This window comes from Trifolium pratense, linkage group LG4 (assembly GCF_020283565.1).
Source record: "Trifolium pratense cultivar HEN17-A07 linkage group LG4, ARS_RC_1.1, whole genome shotgun sequence".
In the NCBI taxonomy this organism is placed as follows: Eukaryota; Viridiplantae; Streptophyta; class Magnoliopsida; order Fabales; family Fabaceae; genus Trifolium; species Trifolium pratense.
The window spans coordinates 19,758,239-19,776,760 of record NC_060062.1 but is presented as its reverse complement, the minus strand read 5'-3'; the positions used below and the strand labels follow the sequence as shown (position 1 = coordinate 19,776,760).

General features: G+C 32.5%; 2 protein-coding genes across 2 annotated transcripts; one reads left to right on the top strand and one right to left on the bottom strand.

Moving 5' to 3' along the window:
• Nucleotides 1-6,918: 6,918 nt before the first annotated feature.
• On the top strand, nucleotides 6,919-7,906 carry LOC123881967 (ethylene-responsive transcription factor ERF109-like). Its single transcript, XM_045930741.1, has one exon. The coding sequence runs from the start codon at nucleotides 7,001-7,003 to the stop codon at nucleotides 7,691-7,693; it is 693 nt and encodes a 230-aa protein (XP_045786697.1). The 5' UTR covers nucleotides 6,919-7,000; the 3' UTR covers nucleotides 7,694-7,906.
• A 6,260-nt stretch (nucleotides 7,907-14,166) lies between these two features.
• Nucleotides 14,167-17,869, bottom strand: LOC123921059 (protein CYPRO4). Its single transcript, XM_045973459.1, has 2 exons — nucleotides 15,973-17,869; nucleotides 14,167-14,759 (listed from the first exon to the last, which is right to left on the bottom strand). Exons 1-2 carry the CDS (start codon nucleotides 17,596-17,598, stop codon nucleotides 14,472-14,474), a joined length of 1,914 nt encoding a protein of 637 aa, XP_045829415.1. The 5' UTR covers nucleotides 17,599-17,869; the 3' UTR covers nucleotides 14,167-14,471.
• Between the last annotated feature and the right edge of the window lie 653 nt (nucleotides 17,870-18,522).

Here is an 18,522-nt window from a genome sequence, read left to right as displayed (position 1 = left end):
GACTTCTGTCGTGTTCAAAAATCTCATTATTGAACCAAACCACATCTAGAATGGAACTGTACTACATGGTCGAACCACTATCACAGACTCACGGTTTAATTTCCAAACTTATTATATTATTTTAATTATAAAGCAGTTCTTCAGCTCAACTGAATCAGTTCAATGCAGCTAACACTCTTCAAACCGAACTTCGTGCTTTCTGGCTCTCTAAGATGTAAAAAAATGTATCTTCGTTTCCTCACTAAAAACCCGAAGCTCCAGATTAAAGCTGTGGAATATCTTCTTTTCCTCACTACGAGAACTCTAAGTTCCAGATTAAAGCTATGTGAGAATGCCTTAGTTTGAATAAAACTTGCTAGTCTTCTTCACTTCAAACTAACAAAACGCATAAGCCTCAAGGGAATTGTGAAATCTTCTTTCTGTGTTGTGTGCTTTGATTATCATCAATACTTTGATGCAACCCTGTGTAACAAATCTGCTGAACTTTGTTTCTGCTAAAAAATATAAATCTAATATTGGATATTTGCAACTTATTGGTTTTTGTTCTGTTTTACATTTTCCTGTTAAAAAACCTGCAACTAATGGTTCACTGGATTCTCTTTTTTGATAACGAAAAAAAAGAAAGGAGAATTATTTGGGCTTCTCGTTTAATACTTGTTGCTTGTAACCAAATAAAAAAGAAAAAAATACTCGTTGCTATCACATAGGGACAAATACATGATGACATTATCCGTGACACATACATAATGACATTTTCCGTGACACATATACTTTATGGTCTTGTCTGACTTTGTCATCTTCACAGTTCACATTCACACCATAATATTAATAGTAGTAGCAACTAGCAAGTTTGAAGCAGACATTTTTTTTTTTTTAATTCAGTAATTTTGTTTTTGTTGACTGAAGAATTATTTTTAATATCAATTAATAGCCGCTCTCTTCCACATAGTCAAGCTTCTTCCAGCACTATCAGTCGGATTTTTTTTTTCTTCATAAGTTCCGTGTCCGTCCATGTAATCAGATTCGAGCTGTGTTATATTATTACTAAATGTGCATTTTCTATTCGAGTCAGAATTTGAGTATTAGTTCGCAACATTATGATTGAACTTAAACATATTTTTGTATTCGTTTTATGATTGAACTTTCATAATCAAAATATTATTTTTTTTACAACTAGTTCGATTGAATAATAACAAATCGATGGATCTCTGCAACAACAGTAGAGATCCGAATGGATGAGGATGAAGGAAGAATACTCCACCAAAGCCGAGAATAGAAATGGAGATGGTGAAGTTTTTAGATTGTGAAAAAGGGAGTGGTAAAGTACTCCCTGCTTAATTTCCACCTCGTTGATATCTCTATATTGAATTGGGTTGAGTGATGCACACCCTAACTATGAGAGTTTTAACTCTTTCGATTAGACAAAACATTTGTTAATCCCTTTGATTGTATAGTTAGACGGTTGTTGGAATGTCCTTGCAAGATTTTCTCTTGTTTTGTTTTGGCTCGGTTTGTTGCTCTTGTTTGAGTTTTGAGTTGAGTACTCCATATACTTTTCCTACAAGAGGTAGAGTAATATTAAAGACAATATTTTTTTTTGTTACAATGGAGACAGAGAGGATCAAACGTAAGACCTCCTGCATAATATCCAAACCCCTCACTATTAAAAACAATATTAACCGTTTTTAGAACAATAATATTAAATAGTTTTTTTTATGAGATTAAATGGAGTTGAATTTTTTAATCTATTGTCTATTGCTAATATATTAAAATCGATTACCACCAAAGTTACTAATTTATTCTTATTACTTTTAACCACGTTGCAAGTTTTATATCCTTCATTGTAATTTCACTACAACAAAAATAAAAAAAAAAATATAGAAATAGGATATGCTCAAAAATAGGAACAAAACAGATTATAGATAGGAACAAAACATAACAATTTATACATAAAAATAAGGGGAAAAATAATAAAAAAAAGCTTAAATATGTTAATAGTCCTTATAATTATAACAGATTTTGATATTAGTCCCTACAGTTATTTTTGCTTGGTTTTAGTCCTTACACTTTATAAAAAAATTGTTTTAAGTCCCTCCGTTAGTTTGAAGTTAAAAAAATAAAATAAAAAAAAAATAAACTAAAATGATTTTTTGTTATAAATAAAATAAGGGTTATGCTAAACAGTGCCTCTTGGGCACTAGTTAAACATACTAAAAAAGGAAACAAATGATAAAGTTAATGATGAGAGAAATAACTTTTCACATCATTAAAACATTGAATGCACAATTTACGAGATAAAACTTCTATATTTGTATCCTTAACTAGTGTCCGGGGCACTGTTTAGCATTTTCCATAAAATAAAATAAATATCAATCCTGTTTTAATTATTATTATTATTATAAAAAATGTCGAATCATCTTCTTCGTTCCCTTTGGTTCAAGTCCGTCTCACCGCCTCCCGTAACATCTCCGCCCCTCATCCCTGAAATGCACTGTTTCACGCGGACCGGATTTTCAACTTCGAATCAAAACTATCGTTGTAAAATTCTTTCCAAAAACACCATCACAGGAAAAGTAGCCACCAAACGAAACCTTGTTGAAAACGTTGTAGCAGTTCAATCAAAGAAAGATTCAATTTTTAAAACAGCCCACAAATCACTCATGTTCGATTTAGCTTTTGTGTTCGTGTTTATGTTTTGGGAAGCTCGATTTGGAACATTTTTTCCTTTTGGGAAGCTTGTTGAAGTTTTGTTCAAAAATATAACTGCAGAATTTGTGAAGGTTCTATGGTGTTGGTGATGGCGAAATTTTCGTTTTGTGGTGCTTGTGTGTTGGGGAATAAAATGAAGTTAGGTGGTATTGATGGAGAAGATGAAGTGGGGTGGCCATGGTGGATACACGATGATGATGAAACTATTGCAGTGATGTTGAAGTTGACTTGCCGTGAATCTAGGGGATTCTTTTATTTAATTTTTTATAGTTAATATATTTAATAAAAAATAAATATCAATTTTAAAATAGATTAGAAAACATTTGTTTTTTTTTTTTGTTACGGTTAGAAAACATTTGTTAAAAATAGTATATAACTTAAAATGACTTAAATGTGCCACGTGGCATGAAATGATTGGGCCACGTGGCACACCGTTAGTTTTAACATTTTTTTTAACGTCTAACTCACAGCAAGGACTAAAAGCAATTTTTTTTCAAAATGCAAGGACCAAAATCAAACAAAAAATTTTACAAGGACTAATACCAAAATGTGTTATAATTGCCGGGATCAATCACATATTTAAGCCTAAAAAAAATTATAGAAAGTTTGGTCAATAAAAAAATTATAGAAAAAATATGAAGAAACCGCATAAAAATAGCAATATAGAAAAGAAAAAAAAAATTCTATAAAAAAAACATAAACAATATTTTTCATAAAAAAAAAAGAAACATAAACAATTTTTTATAAGCGAAACATAAACAATATTACTACAAAGTTTACTTCTAACCATTAATAATAATATAAGAAAGTTAATTAGTATCGAACTTACTAACTTACCCTAAACGATATCATTATTTGTCACTGAAAACATAAAAATTTGAATAAATAAGTTTACAAGAAATAATTAACACAATAATTCCACTTATATTTTAACAATATTATATAACAAATTTTTAAATATTTAATTTTAAATAAATTTTCTAAATTAATACAGCAACAAACTCAAATAACGAATAAAAGTCAATAGACTCCTGCGAATGCACGGGTCTTTAAACTAGTTTTTATTTATATTTAAGATCACTAAATTATGATGATTTTTGTCTTAGATAAAGTGATAATCCACTAAAATTAAACTCACGTATAATTACAATGAATTTTGTTTATAAATAAGAAAGTTGGAGTATTATGTAAAATAAATACATGAGACAAAGCTCTTCATATTAACAAATGTAAATTTTATTATGATAAAAAAAACAAATGTAAATTTTATGGATGAAAACAACGTAATTATGGCCTTTGGGCCGGTGTTTAATGGCTCCACAGAGTATTCCCAAGAATTTTGATTTTGAGACTAATCTTCACTTAAGTTCAATAGCCCTCTAAGAGTAAAATACAATTTTTTGTAATCTAAGGGAGGTACATGTAAGATAGTGATTGCAACATGCACTACTACTATGATAAATAATGTTTTACGAAAGTGCAAAGACAATAATTATATTTTAATAATTTTTCTTATATCTTAAAACTATGGCTTAATTGCATTTTTTATTCCTCTATTTTATAAGATCCAAGATTTTAGTCCTCCTAATTTTAAAATAAAACATTATTGGTCCCCTATTTTTAATTTTACAATTATTTTTTATTGATAGAGTCCCTAGAGAGAGTCTCAAAAGATAGAGATGAGAGAGAGAGGGAGAGAGAATCTCTTAGTTTTGTTGAACGGGGAACAAGTAATGGTGGAGTACTTCCCACCTCAGTATGTCTCTGTAACATCCTTAAACATATATCGTATTTTCATACTCAAGTAAATTAAATAAAATAAATCTCATAAACAATTGAAAGAAAAAATATATATAACGTTCAAAATAATATAAAATGAAATAGACAACCTTCAAAAAAAATAAAAAAAAATAAAAATTATTAAAAAAAAATTATGTTGTGGAAGAGATATAAAAATAGAGAGGGGGGGTGGGGGGGGGGGGGGGGGGGGGTGGGGAGAGGGAGAGTCTCTAACTAGTGCAGAATGAGAAATGCATAACATTTTCTACCCAACTGTTAAAAATGATCCTTGACTAATTAAATTTTCATTTGAGAGTCGAGTTTATAATTGTTTTATATTTATGGGGTCATTATATAGTTCCAGGGATGAAGATAAGAGAAATAATCTATCTTCTAATAGTGTAGAATGGGAAGCGAAATAATAGTTTTCATTTCGCTCTATCATGTAACATCGTTAAACTTATATCATGCAAAACCTATTTTAATTTTATCATAAAATTTTAAACCAAATTACTCAAATAATATATCAAAATAAATACATAAATAATATTATATAAGAAAATAATCTCGTGCTGACACGGGCTTACATACTAGTTTATATGATATTTTAAAAATAAACAAAAAGCTTTTATAGAATTCAAAAATTGTTTAAAAAAAATACTGGTTTATAAACGCATTAGGTGAAACCCCTTGATATATAATTTAGAGGTATTTATTTAACCGTTAATGAAAATAAGTCACATAAGTAGATTTGCATGTAACATACACAACTAAATTTTAACAAACTTTTAACCAACTTGAGAAAATATCCTAAATTATCAAAGGATAGTGTAGAAAAACTCATAACTTGTCTTATATAATATCAGTCTTATTTATCAACTAAAAATTCGTAGACTCATATGAATACACCGGTATTTTACTAGTTTTATAATAAACAACAAAAAAAAAAACTTGTTATTATACTCTCTCCATCTCTAATTATAAGACTGTACTATTTTATAAATCAATTATTATCTCTCAGGGCCGGTCCCGAAATTTTGGAGGCCTAGGGAAAATAATAATAATGGACCCTAATAAAAAATACAAATTTTTTTAAAAGAACATCATTTATTTAAAAGAAATAACAAAATGTAGTTTTTTTTAATAAAGTAGTAAAGTTATTTATGAGTTATAAAGTGATTTTATTTATAGAAAAAATTCATCATTTTGTAAAAGAAAATAATGTTTAAAATAGTTTGATTTATAATTTTTATGATGATGGTCATATATGTTGAAACTTGATCTATTTAAATAAAACAAACCAAAAAAGACCACACAAATACTTAACCAATTTTAATATGTTGGATCCAAAAAAATATATTTAAGCCCCCAAAATTAGGAGGCTCTGGGTTGTGGGCCTGCTTATCCTGCCTCTGAGTTGGCCGTGTTGTCTCTAAATATAAGACAATACAAATTTATAGATACATTTTTTATTTTCCAATCTATATATAACTAAATAGTTACTTTTTAGATTTATTATAAAATTAAGGGTTAAATATGTATAAGGTCCCTGCATTTACGAGTTATTTGAGTTTTAGTCCCTGCATTTTAAAAACATTTTATTTTGCCACTGTACTTTCATTTTACTTTAAAATAGTCCCCGGACCTTTTTTTTGTTGTTGAAATAACACATTTTTGCTGATCTGTCACTGTTAACTGGATTTTAGAGTTGATGACTAATTTAATTTTGCAGTGAATCGATCAAAAAACCCTTAAATAAGTAATTTTTTAAAAGTAAAATAAAATTGACACATCATAAAAAAATGTGTCACTTCAACAAAAAATGGGTTCAGGGACCATTTTTAAAGTAAAATGAAAGTGCAGTGACAAAACGAAAGGATTTTAAAATGCAGCGACTAAAACTCAAATGACGCATAAGTGCATGAACCTTTTGCATATTTAAGCCTAAAATTAATACATTTAAACTATGAGTATTGTCTAAATAGTAATACATCAATTTTATTATAAAGTAATTTTTGCTTATATAAAACCAGATGGAGTATTTAAGAGAAAAAGTAGGGAGTGAAGTCTATAGCACGAAAATAGAAATGTTTCGTCTAGAAGTGTTCGTACAAAAATCTGGTCAATTCAAAATGAAAAGGTCAAAACACCGTCCTTACACTGAAGAGTGAACTCTCCTTTCATTTTCGTTCCCTTGTGTAGTGACATTTTTCTCCTGACAACCCCACAAGTGCACAACAAATCACACATCAAAATATCAAATCCTAGCTGGCACACTTTTCACAAAACCCCACGTGATTATTATATCCAAAATCTTCAAACGACCGTGTGTGAACTGCGTACGTAGCACACAGCTGTCTCTTACTACTAGCCACGTCATTCCCAAACCGTATATAAACTCTTCAACCCTCTGACTTTTTTTTCAAACTTCAAACCTTAAACTCTTCAAAACACAAACACAACAACAACCTGCGACTTAGAGCTTTTTTTTTTGTTTCAATTTTCAAACATCATGAACAACTACTCTTACTCCTCCTTCTCTCCCACCTCACTCACCTCTGATCAAGAACTCTCCGTCATCGTCGCCGCCTTAACAAACGTCGTCTCCGGTTCAACCTCAACAGATTTTCATCTTCCTAATAATTCAGCCGTTGGAACCACCAGCGGCAGCTTAGAACGAATAGTTCCACCGGCAAACATGGAAACCTGCCGTGAATGTAACATAGCAGGATGTTTAGGATGCAATTTCTTCCCGGAAGAGAATAAGAAAAAACAAAAGAGAGCTAAGAAGAAGTACAGAGGAGTTAGACAGAGACCATGGGGGAAATGGGCAGCTGAGATTCGCGATCCGAGACGCGCAACTCGTGTTTGGTTAGGAACTTTTACTACTGCTGAAGAAGCTGCTAGAGCTTATGATAATGCCGCGATTGAGTTCCGTGGACCGAGGGCTAAACTCAATTTTCCTCTTGTTGATGAGTCTCTTAAGCATGTAGAGGAGCCAGAAATGGTTGTTGATGATCCTTCTCATAATTTCAAAGATGAGAATTTGAATCAGGAAATGCAAACAGAGACAACTGTTGAATTTGGGAACAATAGTAATAATGATTTCTGGGATAGGATTGGAGAAGCTGATTTTCAACAACTTATGAGGTTAATGGATTTTGGTGGAGATTCTTCTGGTTCAAAGAACAGGGAACAGTTTTAATTAGTTCTTTAATTCAATAACAAAGGGAAGATTTATTTTTGTTAATGTGTGTTTAATTAATTAGTTTAAGAGTAAGTAATGATTAGCTTCCACTAGACTTTTATCCGGGAGGGAGTTGCTTTTAATGTTTGATTTTGCAGAACAATCTGCTTTGTACTTAAAGTGTGGCTTTGTAATTTGTTCAATTATAAAAAGTTCTGTACTTTTTCTTCACTGATTTTGTCATTAAAGTGCTACATGTTCTGTTTCCGCCCACACAATCTACCCCGTCAACTTTTGACACATTCAGGTATTTGGCGCATATACTTTTATTGGATCGAGATTAGATGATTCAAATTTAAATCATAAATTTTTTATTTAAAAAAATTAATGTTTTTTTGTGGGACTCATGTATAAAAGATCTAATATAAGTTTAGTGACGTTTTAAAGAGTCAAATTTACACTATATTTAGAAAGCGAAACTCAAAGGGAATATTGTGCCATAAAAGAAAGGAAGGATTTGTTTCATACAAAAGATAAGGATCGCTTTTTCGCTGTTTAGTAATGCATAAAAGATTTCCGTCCATTTTAGAAAGGAAAAAAAGGTAAGAAAAGGAACCTAAGTGGACCGTACATTTCTATTTTGAAGCATTCTTTTCTTTCTTAATGGGGTTTTGTCTAAGGTGAAAGAGTCACCTTTTTCTTTTGATGAGTTCTTAATGCTACTTATGGTACTATATTAATGTTTTTTTTTTTTATTTTAATAAAGAAAAAAATGTTAAAGATTTTTTTGTTAAAATAAAAACACAAATCTCTATTTAAAAATTAATTAACAAATAAGGACAAAAAATATTAATTAGCAAATTAAAACTTTTTTTCTTTGTCTCGTAAACTTAACTCAATTGATAGGGACCTTGCATTATATATGCAGAGGTTGAAATTCAAATTCCGATCATCCCATTTATCCATTTTAAAGATAAAATTTTTAGCCACTTGACTGATTGATCAAAAACAAAAAATCATTTTACTTTCACTCCAATCAAACAACCAACAAAACATCTCACTTTCAACCCATTTTCCTCTTACTTTCTTTTCTTTATTAATAATCTTTTTCCTTGCTTTATTTCCTTTAACTTTGTTTCATCATCCAAACAAAACTTGATTATACAAACCAAATAGACTGGAAATAAATTTTTCCTTCAATTTAAACCAATATATAGGCAATCTTCTGAATATGTTTCTATTATTATTTGGTAAATAAACTTTTTTGAGATAAATAAAAATACGCATAATTTAATTTATTTCAATAAAAAATTGATTAGTTTTATTTTATATTTTTCCAATGATTTATAATCTGGCAAACATTGCTTATTATGTTAGTTGGAATCATATAACTGCCTGAATGATTCCAATGACATTTGTAACAGAAGAGAATACGAGTGAGTTATGTGTTTGGAAGCATCATAGATAGATAGTACTAGAAGTATAAAACAAGAAGGGTACCCCACAAACCAAAGCAAGTGGAATACAAATATACAATACACTGATGTGAGTGTAATCACTACTAATCACTAATCAACATCAACAACAGAAACAGGGAATAATGAATAAATGGATTCTCTCCTTTTACCAAGTCTTAATTGTTACTATTGAAGTTACAAAGTAGGGCCACGTAGTGTCCACGATTATGCCACGTCTACAGTTAACATTGCCAACTGTATTTTAACCACGTTTTGTTTCTTGTCACGTTTTTTTATCAGCTCAATTCTTCACGTGCTAATTATGTTTATTCTGTGCTTGTGTGATTTTTTTCCCAAAATATACCCCTCTCCCTCTCTTATTTCCCGTAATACCCCTCTCTCAAATTTTTTTCCCGTAATGCACCTCTGACAGAAGACCAACTGGGTAGCACCATTTGAAATGGCGCCATGGCCATGTGATAGCGCCATTCTGAATGGCAACATTGACTGCTTTTCTGCTTTTTCTGTGCAGTCTGCTTTTCCAGGATCAAGCCATTTGAAATGGCGCTATCTTTACAAGGAACAAGCCATTCAGAATGGCGCTATGCAGGTCCATGTTGTTTTTCCAGACGCGCGCGTGGCTTGCTGCATTAGGTATTCAAGCATTACATTTACCTTGTTCACATGTTATTGCTGCTTGTTTTCACGCTCATTTGGACTATCAAGTGTACATTGATGATGTGTTCAAAGTTGCCAATGTATGCCGCGTTTATGAGAATACCTTCCAAGTGGTTCAAGGCCAAATGTATTGGCCGACATACGACGGCCCGAAACTTTTTCCCCGTCCTGATATGAAAAGGGTCAAGAAAGGTCGTCCAAAAAAGAACCGCATTAGAACCGAAATGGACGAATTCGGCAAAAAAGAGCGCCTATGTGGTTTATGTAGAATGCCGGATCATAACAGAAATAATTGTCCTAATGTTGCGGGACCCTCGTCGTAACTTTTCCTTTTAATTTTATGTAATTTTTTTCCATGTTTATATAATGAATGAATGAATCCATGTTACGTAATTTCTAATTTTTTTCTATGTTTATAATTGTCCACATTCATACAAAATAATTAAAATCACATTCATACGAAATAATTAGAATAAAATAAAGACTTACATCATTTTTAAGAAACTAAAGTTCACGTACATAAACAATAAAATGAAGACTTGCGTCATTCTTAATTAACCATAGTACATAAACCATAAAAATAAAAAATAAACCACGTACAACAACAACTTAACCACTTTTCTTTAAGGTCGCGTACAAACGATGTGGTTCATTTTCGTTTTCAACAAAGGAAAACATCAATTGCACTTCCAAATCACCTTTTAATTTGTACCAATATTTTGTTGTTGTAGCTTCGATGGAGTCACTTGTGATGTCCGTGCATGAATTTAAATAAGCCATATGCTGGATTTGTATATGTTCATTGTTTTTTAACAAGAACATTTCTTCAATCTTATTCTTTAAAGCTGCAAGCGAACTCAATTTGCTAATCGGTAACTTAAAATGTTCTTGGCGGCCTTCAAATTTAACAGAAAAATTATGGCAATCATTGGACGAAGATGCCATTATTTATAAAATAAAGAGAGTGAATAAGATAATAAAATGAATAAGATGAAGTTAGTTGAGTGAAAAATGAATGTGTGAGATGTGGTATTTATAGAATGAGATAGTAGAAAAAATTTCAAACACAAATATGTTCTTTCTCTCCCTCCTAATGCAGCAAGCCACGCGCGCGTCTGGAAAAACAACATGGACCTGCATAGCGCCATTCTGAATGGCTTGTTCCTTGTAAAGATAGCGCCATTTCAAATGGCTTGATCCTGGAAAAGCAGACTGCACAGAAAAAGCAGAAAAGCAGTCAATGTTGCCATTCAGAATGGCGCTATCACATGGCCATGGCGCCATTTCAAATGGTGCTACCCAGTTGGTCTTCTGTCAGAGGTGCATTACGGGAAAAAAATTTGAGAGAGGGGTATTACGGGAAATAAGAGAGGGAGAGGGGTATATTTTGGGAAAAAAATCTGCTTGTGTTGTGGATGGATGAGATCAAGGAATTTAAAATAGTGAAACCCAATAGATAAAGAGATTAAAATAAAGTTTAGTGCCATTTCAACTTGAAAAGGTTGCTAATTTTGGTCTGTGTATAACTTATGTTGAAATCCATTTTTTATTACTTCTTTTTTATTTCATCTTATCTATATAATCTAACTATATAGTACATTATACAGTATTTAATTATGATCACATTGTACTCGTTTAATACCCGTTACTAACAACATATATATATAGGGACATTATGACATCTTCAGTGACGAAAATACTTTCTGGTCTGACTTAGTCAGTGGCGGAGACACCATACAGCATGCTCGGGCACGTGCCCGAGCTCCCCAAACTATTTTTTTTTTTTTTTATATAAATAGAAACCAGAAAAAGATACACTAAAAAAATAAAGAAAGAAGATACGCGTACGACTTCCACTCCACCGCTCTGTAACCAAAGAAATCAACCGCTCTCGTTCTTTCTCTCTCGGCTAGTCTTCGTTTCCTTCAATCTCTCGCCGCTCAATCTCTGCCGACTGCCACCGCTCTCACTCTCTCTCGTTTCGTATTTCCATTGGTCTACAAACTTATTGAGCTGGCTTTGATATTACCGGTGTCGACAGCATCCGTTGAAAGGGCTTTTTCAGCAATGTCGATTATTAAGAATAAATTGCGCAACAAGATCAATGATGAGTGGTTCAATGACTTGATGATATGTTATACCGAGCGGGAGATATTCAAGTCACTTGATGATATTGATATTATCCGATCCTTCACCGCAAAGAAGTCTCGGAAAGGGCATTTACCTCCTAATTTTATGTAGTATACTATTGGTATGTTATATTTTATCCCTCTTATTTGACTCATGTTTTGTTGGTTTTTTCTAGTTTTTTTTTTGTTTTAACTCATGCTATCCAAAAAAATATTGTGGTTAAAATTGTGCCCAAGCTCCGCTATAATCCTGGCTCCGCCACTGGACTTAGTGACTTTGTCATATTCATTCATTCAATCCAATAATGGCAAGTTTAAAGCAGCCATGTTTCGAAGTACTGTAGAATTTCTATTTTAATATTATGGTCAAAAGTCAAAACCATAATGTCATGTCAATCTCATGTTTTTTCTTTTGCAATAAAGAAGGGGAACCAAAAAATTACGTACAAGGAAATAATATGAGAGTAGGAACTTCGATAAAATCATTAAGCATTACTGCTCAAAAACAATAGGTTGTAAAAAAAAAAGTAGTAATTTTTTTCGTCGAACACCTCAAAGTAGTCATGGCATCGACAACTTTGTTTACTTCACGGTATAAACATGATGAACACAAACATTCCAATCTTCGTGAAGCATATGTCGAATCATGCACAGAAAAACTCAACCCCCGTGCTACCAACATCCTCCCCACCAAGGCTCTAAACCACAAGCAGAGAATCAATTTGCAGCTCAATGTTGTTGTAGCCTTGTATTCGCGCCAAACAAAGGCCTTTGTATGCTCGCCATAACTCCACCATATACACACTAGCGGAACCAACATGTTTTGCAAAACCCCCCTTCCAACTCCATTAGCATACCATCCACATTGGCGAAAAAAATTTGGATGGATAAAAAAAACTATAGTATATAAACTAAGTACGAAAATCATATTAGATACAAATATTAAAATTGTAATAAACAAAAAATTGATCATCAAAAAATTAAACTGCATACCTAAAAATAATGTTCTACGTATGATGCCAACTTGATTTTATCATATTATATTTCATTAATGTGTAATTATTTTGGATATATATTATACAATAATTTTTATTTTTATTTTAAAAATCTATATTTCAACACTATTTTCATATACAAATCTACTTATCAAATCAAATAACACAAGATAATACGGGGAATAAAAAATTACACAAAGAAGAAGAGCAAAATATGCAAAGATAAAGAACGTAAATAATTAGACGTTGAAAAATAGGAGGCGTCTTTTATATATTTTTTGTAATGTTTAAGACTATATTCAATCCAAAGACCTTTCCTATTTAATTATTTAATTATTAAAAAAATAAAATAAAAGTTGACTGCAACATCATTTATTTTTGCACATCTGTATAAATTTGAGGAAAATTAGGAAACAAACTACCAAAGCAAGGATTTAGATTCTCTCCTTCCATATTTCCCTCTCTTTCAAGTTTCAAGCAAAACAATTGTAAAAGGAGAGAGAAAATCAATAGAAAAAATAATAAAAATAAGAAGAGAAATAGAAAATGTGTGAGAGAGATAAAGTAGTGAAAAAGAGAGTTGGAGAGGAGAATTTGAAGGAGAGGAGGCCAATTTGACGAGACCTTTTTGCTAAATATTCATTAATTATCCAATGACTTTAGTCACTATGAGATGTGGTTCCTATGAACATCCATGTAAAGAATTAAAAGAAAAAGGGTTGGTTTATAAAGAAAAGCTTCTCATCTATGATCCAACAGCCAAAGCATTTTTGGGTGACTAAAAAGTAGTGTGACCATATTGCAAAAAAAAAAAAAAAAAATTGTGTGACCAATGACCATGGCTCATCTTGTGACATGGGATATTGATTCTCTACATTGAGAATTCTCAATATCTCAATCTTCCAAATAAGAGAGAAAAGAATAATTAAAATCATGAAGAAAAGTGAGTAGTATTAGTATTTTTTAATGGTTTAGATTGAAAATGAAGACAAATCAAGTGAAAAGTACAATAAAGAGATCCAAATCTTGTGTCATGTATCTCTCTCTCTCTGTTATCAATCAATATTAAAGAGAAAGGGAACCCGGGCTCGGCAAAATCAGCCTCATGTTGGAGAAGCTCTAAACGCGATAGAATGGAAAATTCATGTAGAATATTATAACCATCTGCCATGGAGATGCAGGTATTTTTTGGATCAATGAGAAAAGAAAACAAAAAACAGAGAGCTGTCAAATGAAGCTATTTCAAAACAAACTACTATTTCATTAAATTTGGAAATTAAAAAGGACATTTCATCATTCTCTGCAAACCCAAACTTGTAATCACAAAATAACCAAACCCAAACTTGTAGTAATCACAAAATGACCAGTGTAAGAAAGAAAACAGTTACAGGGCAGCCTAAAATTTTTTGTACAGAAGAATAAATTGCATCACAAAGACTTGAATACAAGCAATACATTGTGGAAAGCACTCTAAGTTCTAACACTAGGAAATTTGAACCTTAAAACAAAAAACAGAAAAGAAAATGTAATCAATGGCTTAACCGGGTCGCTTTCCAGACAGGCTGATAGAGCTAACTTTCATAGGAGTTGCTACCACCAACGGAGCTTCAGGGGAATCAGTAACAGCATATTTGTCATGCATAAATCGTGATTCTATGATTGACTCGTCCTTCAATACTATCTTATAACAGTAACAGCTTTTCAGCCCTTGTTGATTCCTGTAACAGTCATGGGCACTGTTCTTTACCTGCTGAAAATCCCATATCACACTGAACTTGCCCACAGTCGCAACAAGGTGGCGTTCTTGTTTACCATTCTCAGTGACCTGAAATACAAAACAAATGATTAATACTTACTGCAGGTTGACTGACTCAGTAAAAGTAAACAGTAAACTGCTAATAATCAGTACCAATTTAAATTAATTTTTCTAATTCACATTAGATGCAAGTATGCAGCATGGAATAAACAAGGAGTTCTATCTTGAGGTGCATAAAAGGCTACCCATATTTTTAATTCACCGATCACAACAAATGTGCATGCGCTGCACATAATGCGAGAGTGTTCTTTCTGCTGTGCAAGAATAACCATTTTCCTGCAGTCACGTCTTTTACTCAATCATGGACAATTGATTTTATTATAAATAATCTCAGCCCAATTTACAGATAACATTATCAAAGTTTTACTTGATGGAGAAAATCATGAATCATGAAACTTGATTTCTCAACCAGCCAAAAGGCAAAAGCTATGTCTTGTACTTTACTCATGGTGATCCTATATTCCTATACTTTGCTTGCACCATTCCCGTTATACTTGCATCCCTTTTACATTTTTTTACATAGCCCCTATTATTCATGCTACCCTTTATCATTTAACCCCACCCATCATTTTGAGAATCTGCCATTTGTACACCTTGCTGCATTAAATGAGCTCCCTGATAATTTCACCATTGCTATATATGGAACATGCATTACTCAATGTGTACCCAGTGTCTAAACATTGCCAGTGTAAAGGAACATAAAGCTTATGATCCACTAGGTTTACCCCAATATTATTGCTAAATAAGACGGCAGAGGTTCAATCCATGAATGAATAAAACCTTTAGTTTCGCACATGGTAATAAGCTTAGAATAGCAGGACAAATAATTGGCCCATAACAAAAGAAAAGCTAAAATGAAATTTTCAGTGAACTATTGATGAAATTTCCAATGACAAAATTTTCAGTTTAACAAAATTTGCATGTATGAACGAAAAAGTCATGAATTTATTGAAGGGATATTAAAAAGTAACTAGATTCAAAGTAATTAATCAAAGATACTTAAATGCACATGTTAATAAACACACTTCCACGCTTATCTTTTCAACAATAAAAGAGACTGATTCAGGTTATTTAATGTCAAAATAGTGTGTTGGATAGAAAAGTGTTAAAATAGTGTTTTATTGGCATTCATATTCATATGTCATACAAATGAAAGATAATGCTACATGTCAATGCAAAATAGAAAGCAATGAAACAATAATGGAGAAGAGTGATTGATTACCCATGAGAAATGTCCACCATGAAACTTATTGGTAGTGCCAGCCAAATGCGAATCCAGAGGGGTGAGCTTCAACAATCTAGGAGCACCGATCCTGTTTCCCATACGACCACCAAAACCAGTCTTTGTCTTCCCATCTTTATCAGTAAACAATGTACAAATCAGCACCAAATAAGTATCAGTTGTACCCAACACCCACTTTCCATCAAAAGTAACATCAACACTTGTAATCGGCGAACCAAGCCCTGGAAAAGCAGTCTTAGCCATCCTCATCGATGTCTTCGAATACAATCTTATTTTCCCATCAAGGGAACCCACCACAATTGAACCATCTCCAGTTGTTGCAAAGCACTGAAAGTTAGTTCCTCTTGAAAATTGATGGCCCTGGTTCCAATGCAACACCGGAGAACTAGCCGTAGCTATATTCTGAACAATTCCTTTTCTATCACGCATATCCCATTGACAGAGTCTGTTATCATCCAACCCTAAGAAAGTTGATTCAGAGGGATCCAACTGTGACCCCTTAGTATCATTTGTGATATCCCTCATTGTGATATCAGCCCCATCTTTCTCGAATTTCCACTCTGTAACAATCTTCCCAGTTTCTATATCAAGCTGGTGAAGCTTCGAAGCATGTGGCTTTCCACTATTCATCGGACTCATCAGCATCATATTAGTCTCTGCCCTCATCAACAACGCCTTGTCCGGCGTCTGATTCCGAAGGTTTCCACCTTCGAATTTCACAGCAACGCCCTTGCGAATCCCGCGATCAAAATTCCGGTAAACCTGAAAACCGGCATCATTGAGAAGGAAACTGTTGTCAAGTGCTCCTAGGGTTAGGGTTTGAATACCTCCATTTGCAGCCTCTTCAAACTCCTCCATCAAATCACCTCTAGATTTATAAGGCTCTGGTGTCTTCCAAGAACCGTCATCAGAAACTGCATCTTCCCAAACGGAATCATCAGCGGCTTCAGGCTTAACCCAACCGATAAACTCCTTACCATAAACCTTGATCTTGTGTTCTTCAGTTGGAGATAAACCATAAACATTCTCGAAAGTACAGTCCTGAAATTCGGTGACGAATTTCCGGTATGATTCATCGGTGGGGAATTTAAGAGCCCAGACACCGTTAGATACAAAATCGACACGGCGTTGATCGGCTAACATCTTCAATTGTAGTTCGGTGGAAACCCTAGCGCGAATTTTGGAACCGACTTTGAGAATCCATTGGCCTTGAGCGACGTCGTTTTGTTCCTCATCTTCGTAATCGTCTTCGTCGAATTTGACGAATTCGTAGTAAGTGCGTTTGTCGGAGATGATCCATTTTGCGTTAGGAGTGTTGCCGCCGATGTGAAGGTAAAGTTTGACGGCGTTTTTAGGAAGCGGTGTTTTTGTGTGTGGTTGTGATTTTGATTGTGATTGTGAAGAAGAAGAAGATGAATATTTGAGTTTTAAAGCGCTGAGTTTAGCGTCTACTTCATCTAGCTGTGTGGAATGGGATTGAGAAGAAGTTTGAGCGTCTTGATATTGATCTTGTTCTTCTTCTTCTTCATCGTGTTGGTGTTCATCGTCGTAATCGGAGTCGGAATCGGAAAATTCACGGCCTTCGCGGCTCTGAGAAGTACCCATCAAATCAAACGGAAATGAAATTGAAATTGAAATTGAAATGGAAATGAAATTTTGGGAGTGATTGATTGATTTGAGATTTTACAGTATTTGAAATGAAATGAAATGAATGAATCAGTTAACTTAACGGTTTTATAGGGATTGATTTTTCAGTACTTTACTCTGCTTTTTGGGCGTGAATTTTACGCATTTTTTTTAAATAAAATTAATTTAAAAACAAATAGCTTAGGATCTATATTTTTGTTTTTTGGGTTTACTTAGTAGGTTTTTCTTTGTTGAAACTTTACTTCGTAGTTAAGTTATAAGGCTAGATGTAAAATCAAACCTCCTAATTTTGAGGTATATTTCATGTCATATTATTTTTTAATAGAATTTATAAATACTTTAGTAAAAAAAATTATAAATACTTCTCTTAATGTAGGCTTAAAAGTCAATTATCATAAGAGATTAAGGGCTGTTTGATTGAGTTTTTTGTTTTTAATTTTCAAAAACTCTATTATAAATCAATTTTAAAAGATAGTTTTCAAGAAAGAAAAAGAAAAAAATCTGTTTCATAATTTTTATTTTTAAAAACTATTTTGGAAAAGAGAAAATGAAAAAACTTGTTTGGTAAAATTATTTTTAAAATATCTTTTGAAAACCTAAAAATATAACTTGTTTATATATATATATATATATATATATTTCAGACAGGGCCCGCCCTGTGGGTGTGCAAGGTGAGCCACTGCACAGGGCCTCAAACATTTAGGGCCTCTAATTGTTTATATCGGTCTATTAAAAAATTTATATATGTAAAACAAAATTAATGACTTTGTTACTACTAAAAATATTTTATAACTCAAAAAATAAAATATTTAATAAACACATTCTTAATTTTATAAATAACTTGCGGTTGATTGTAAAAAAATAAGCAACATTACAAGAAAG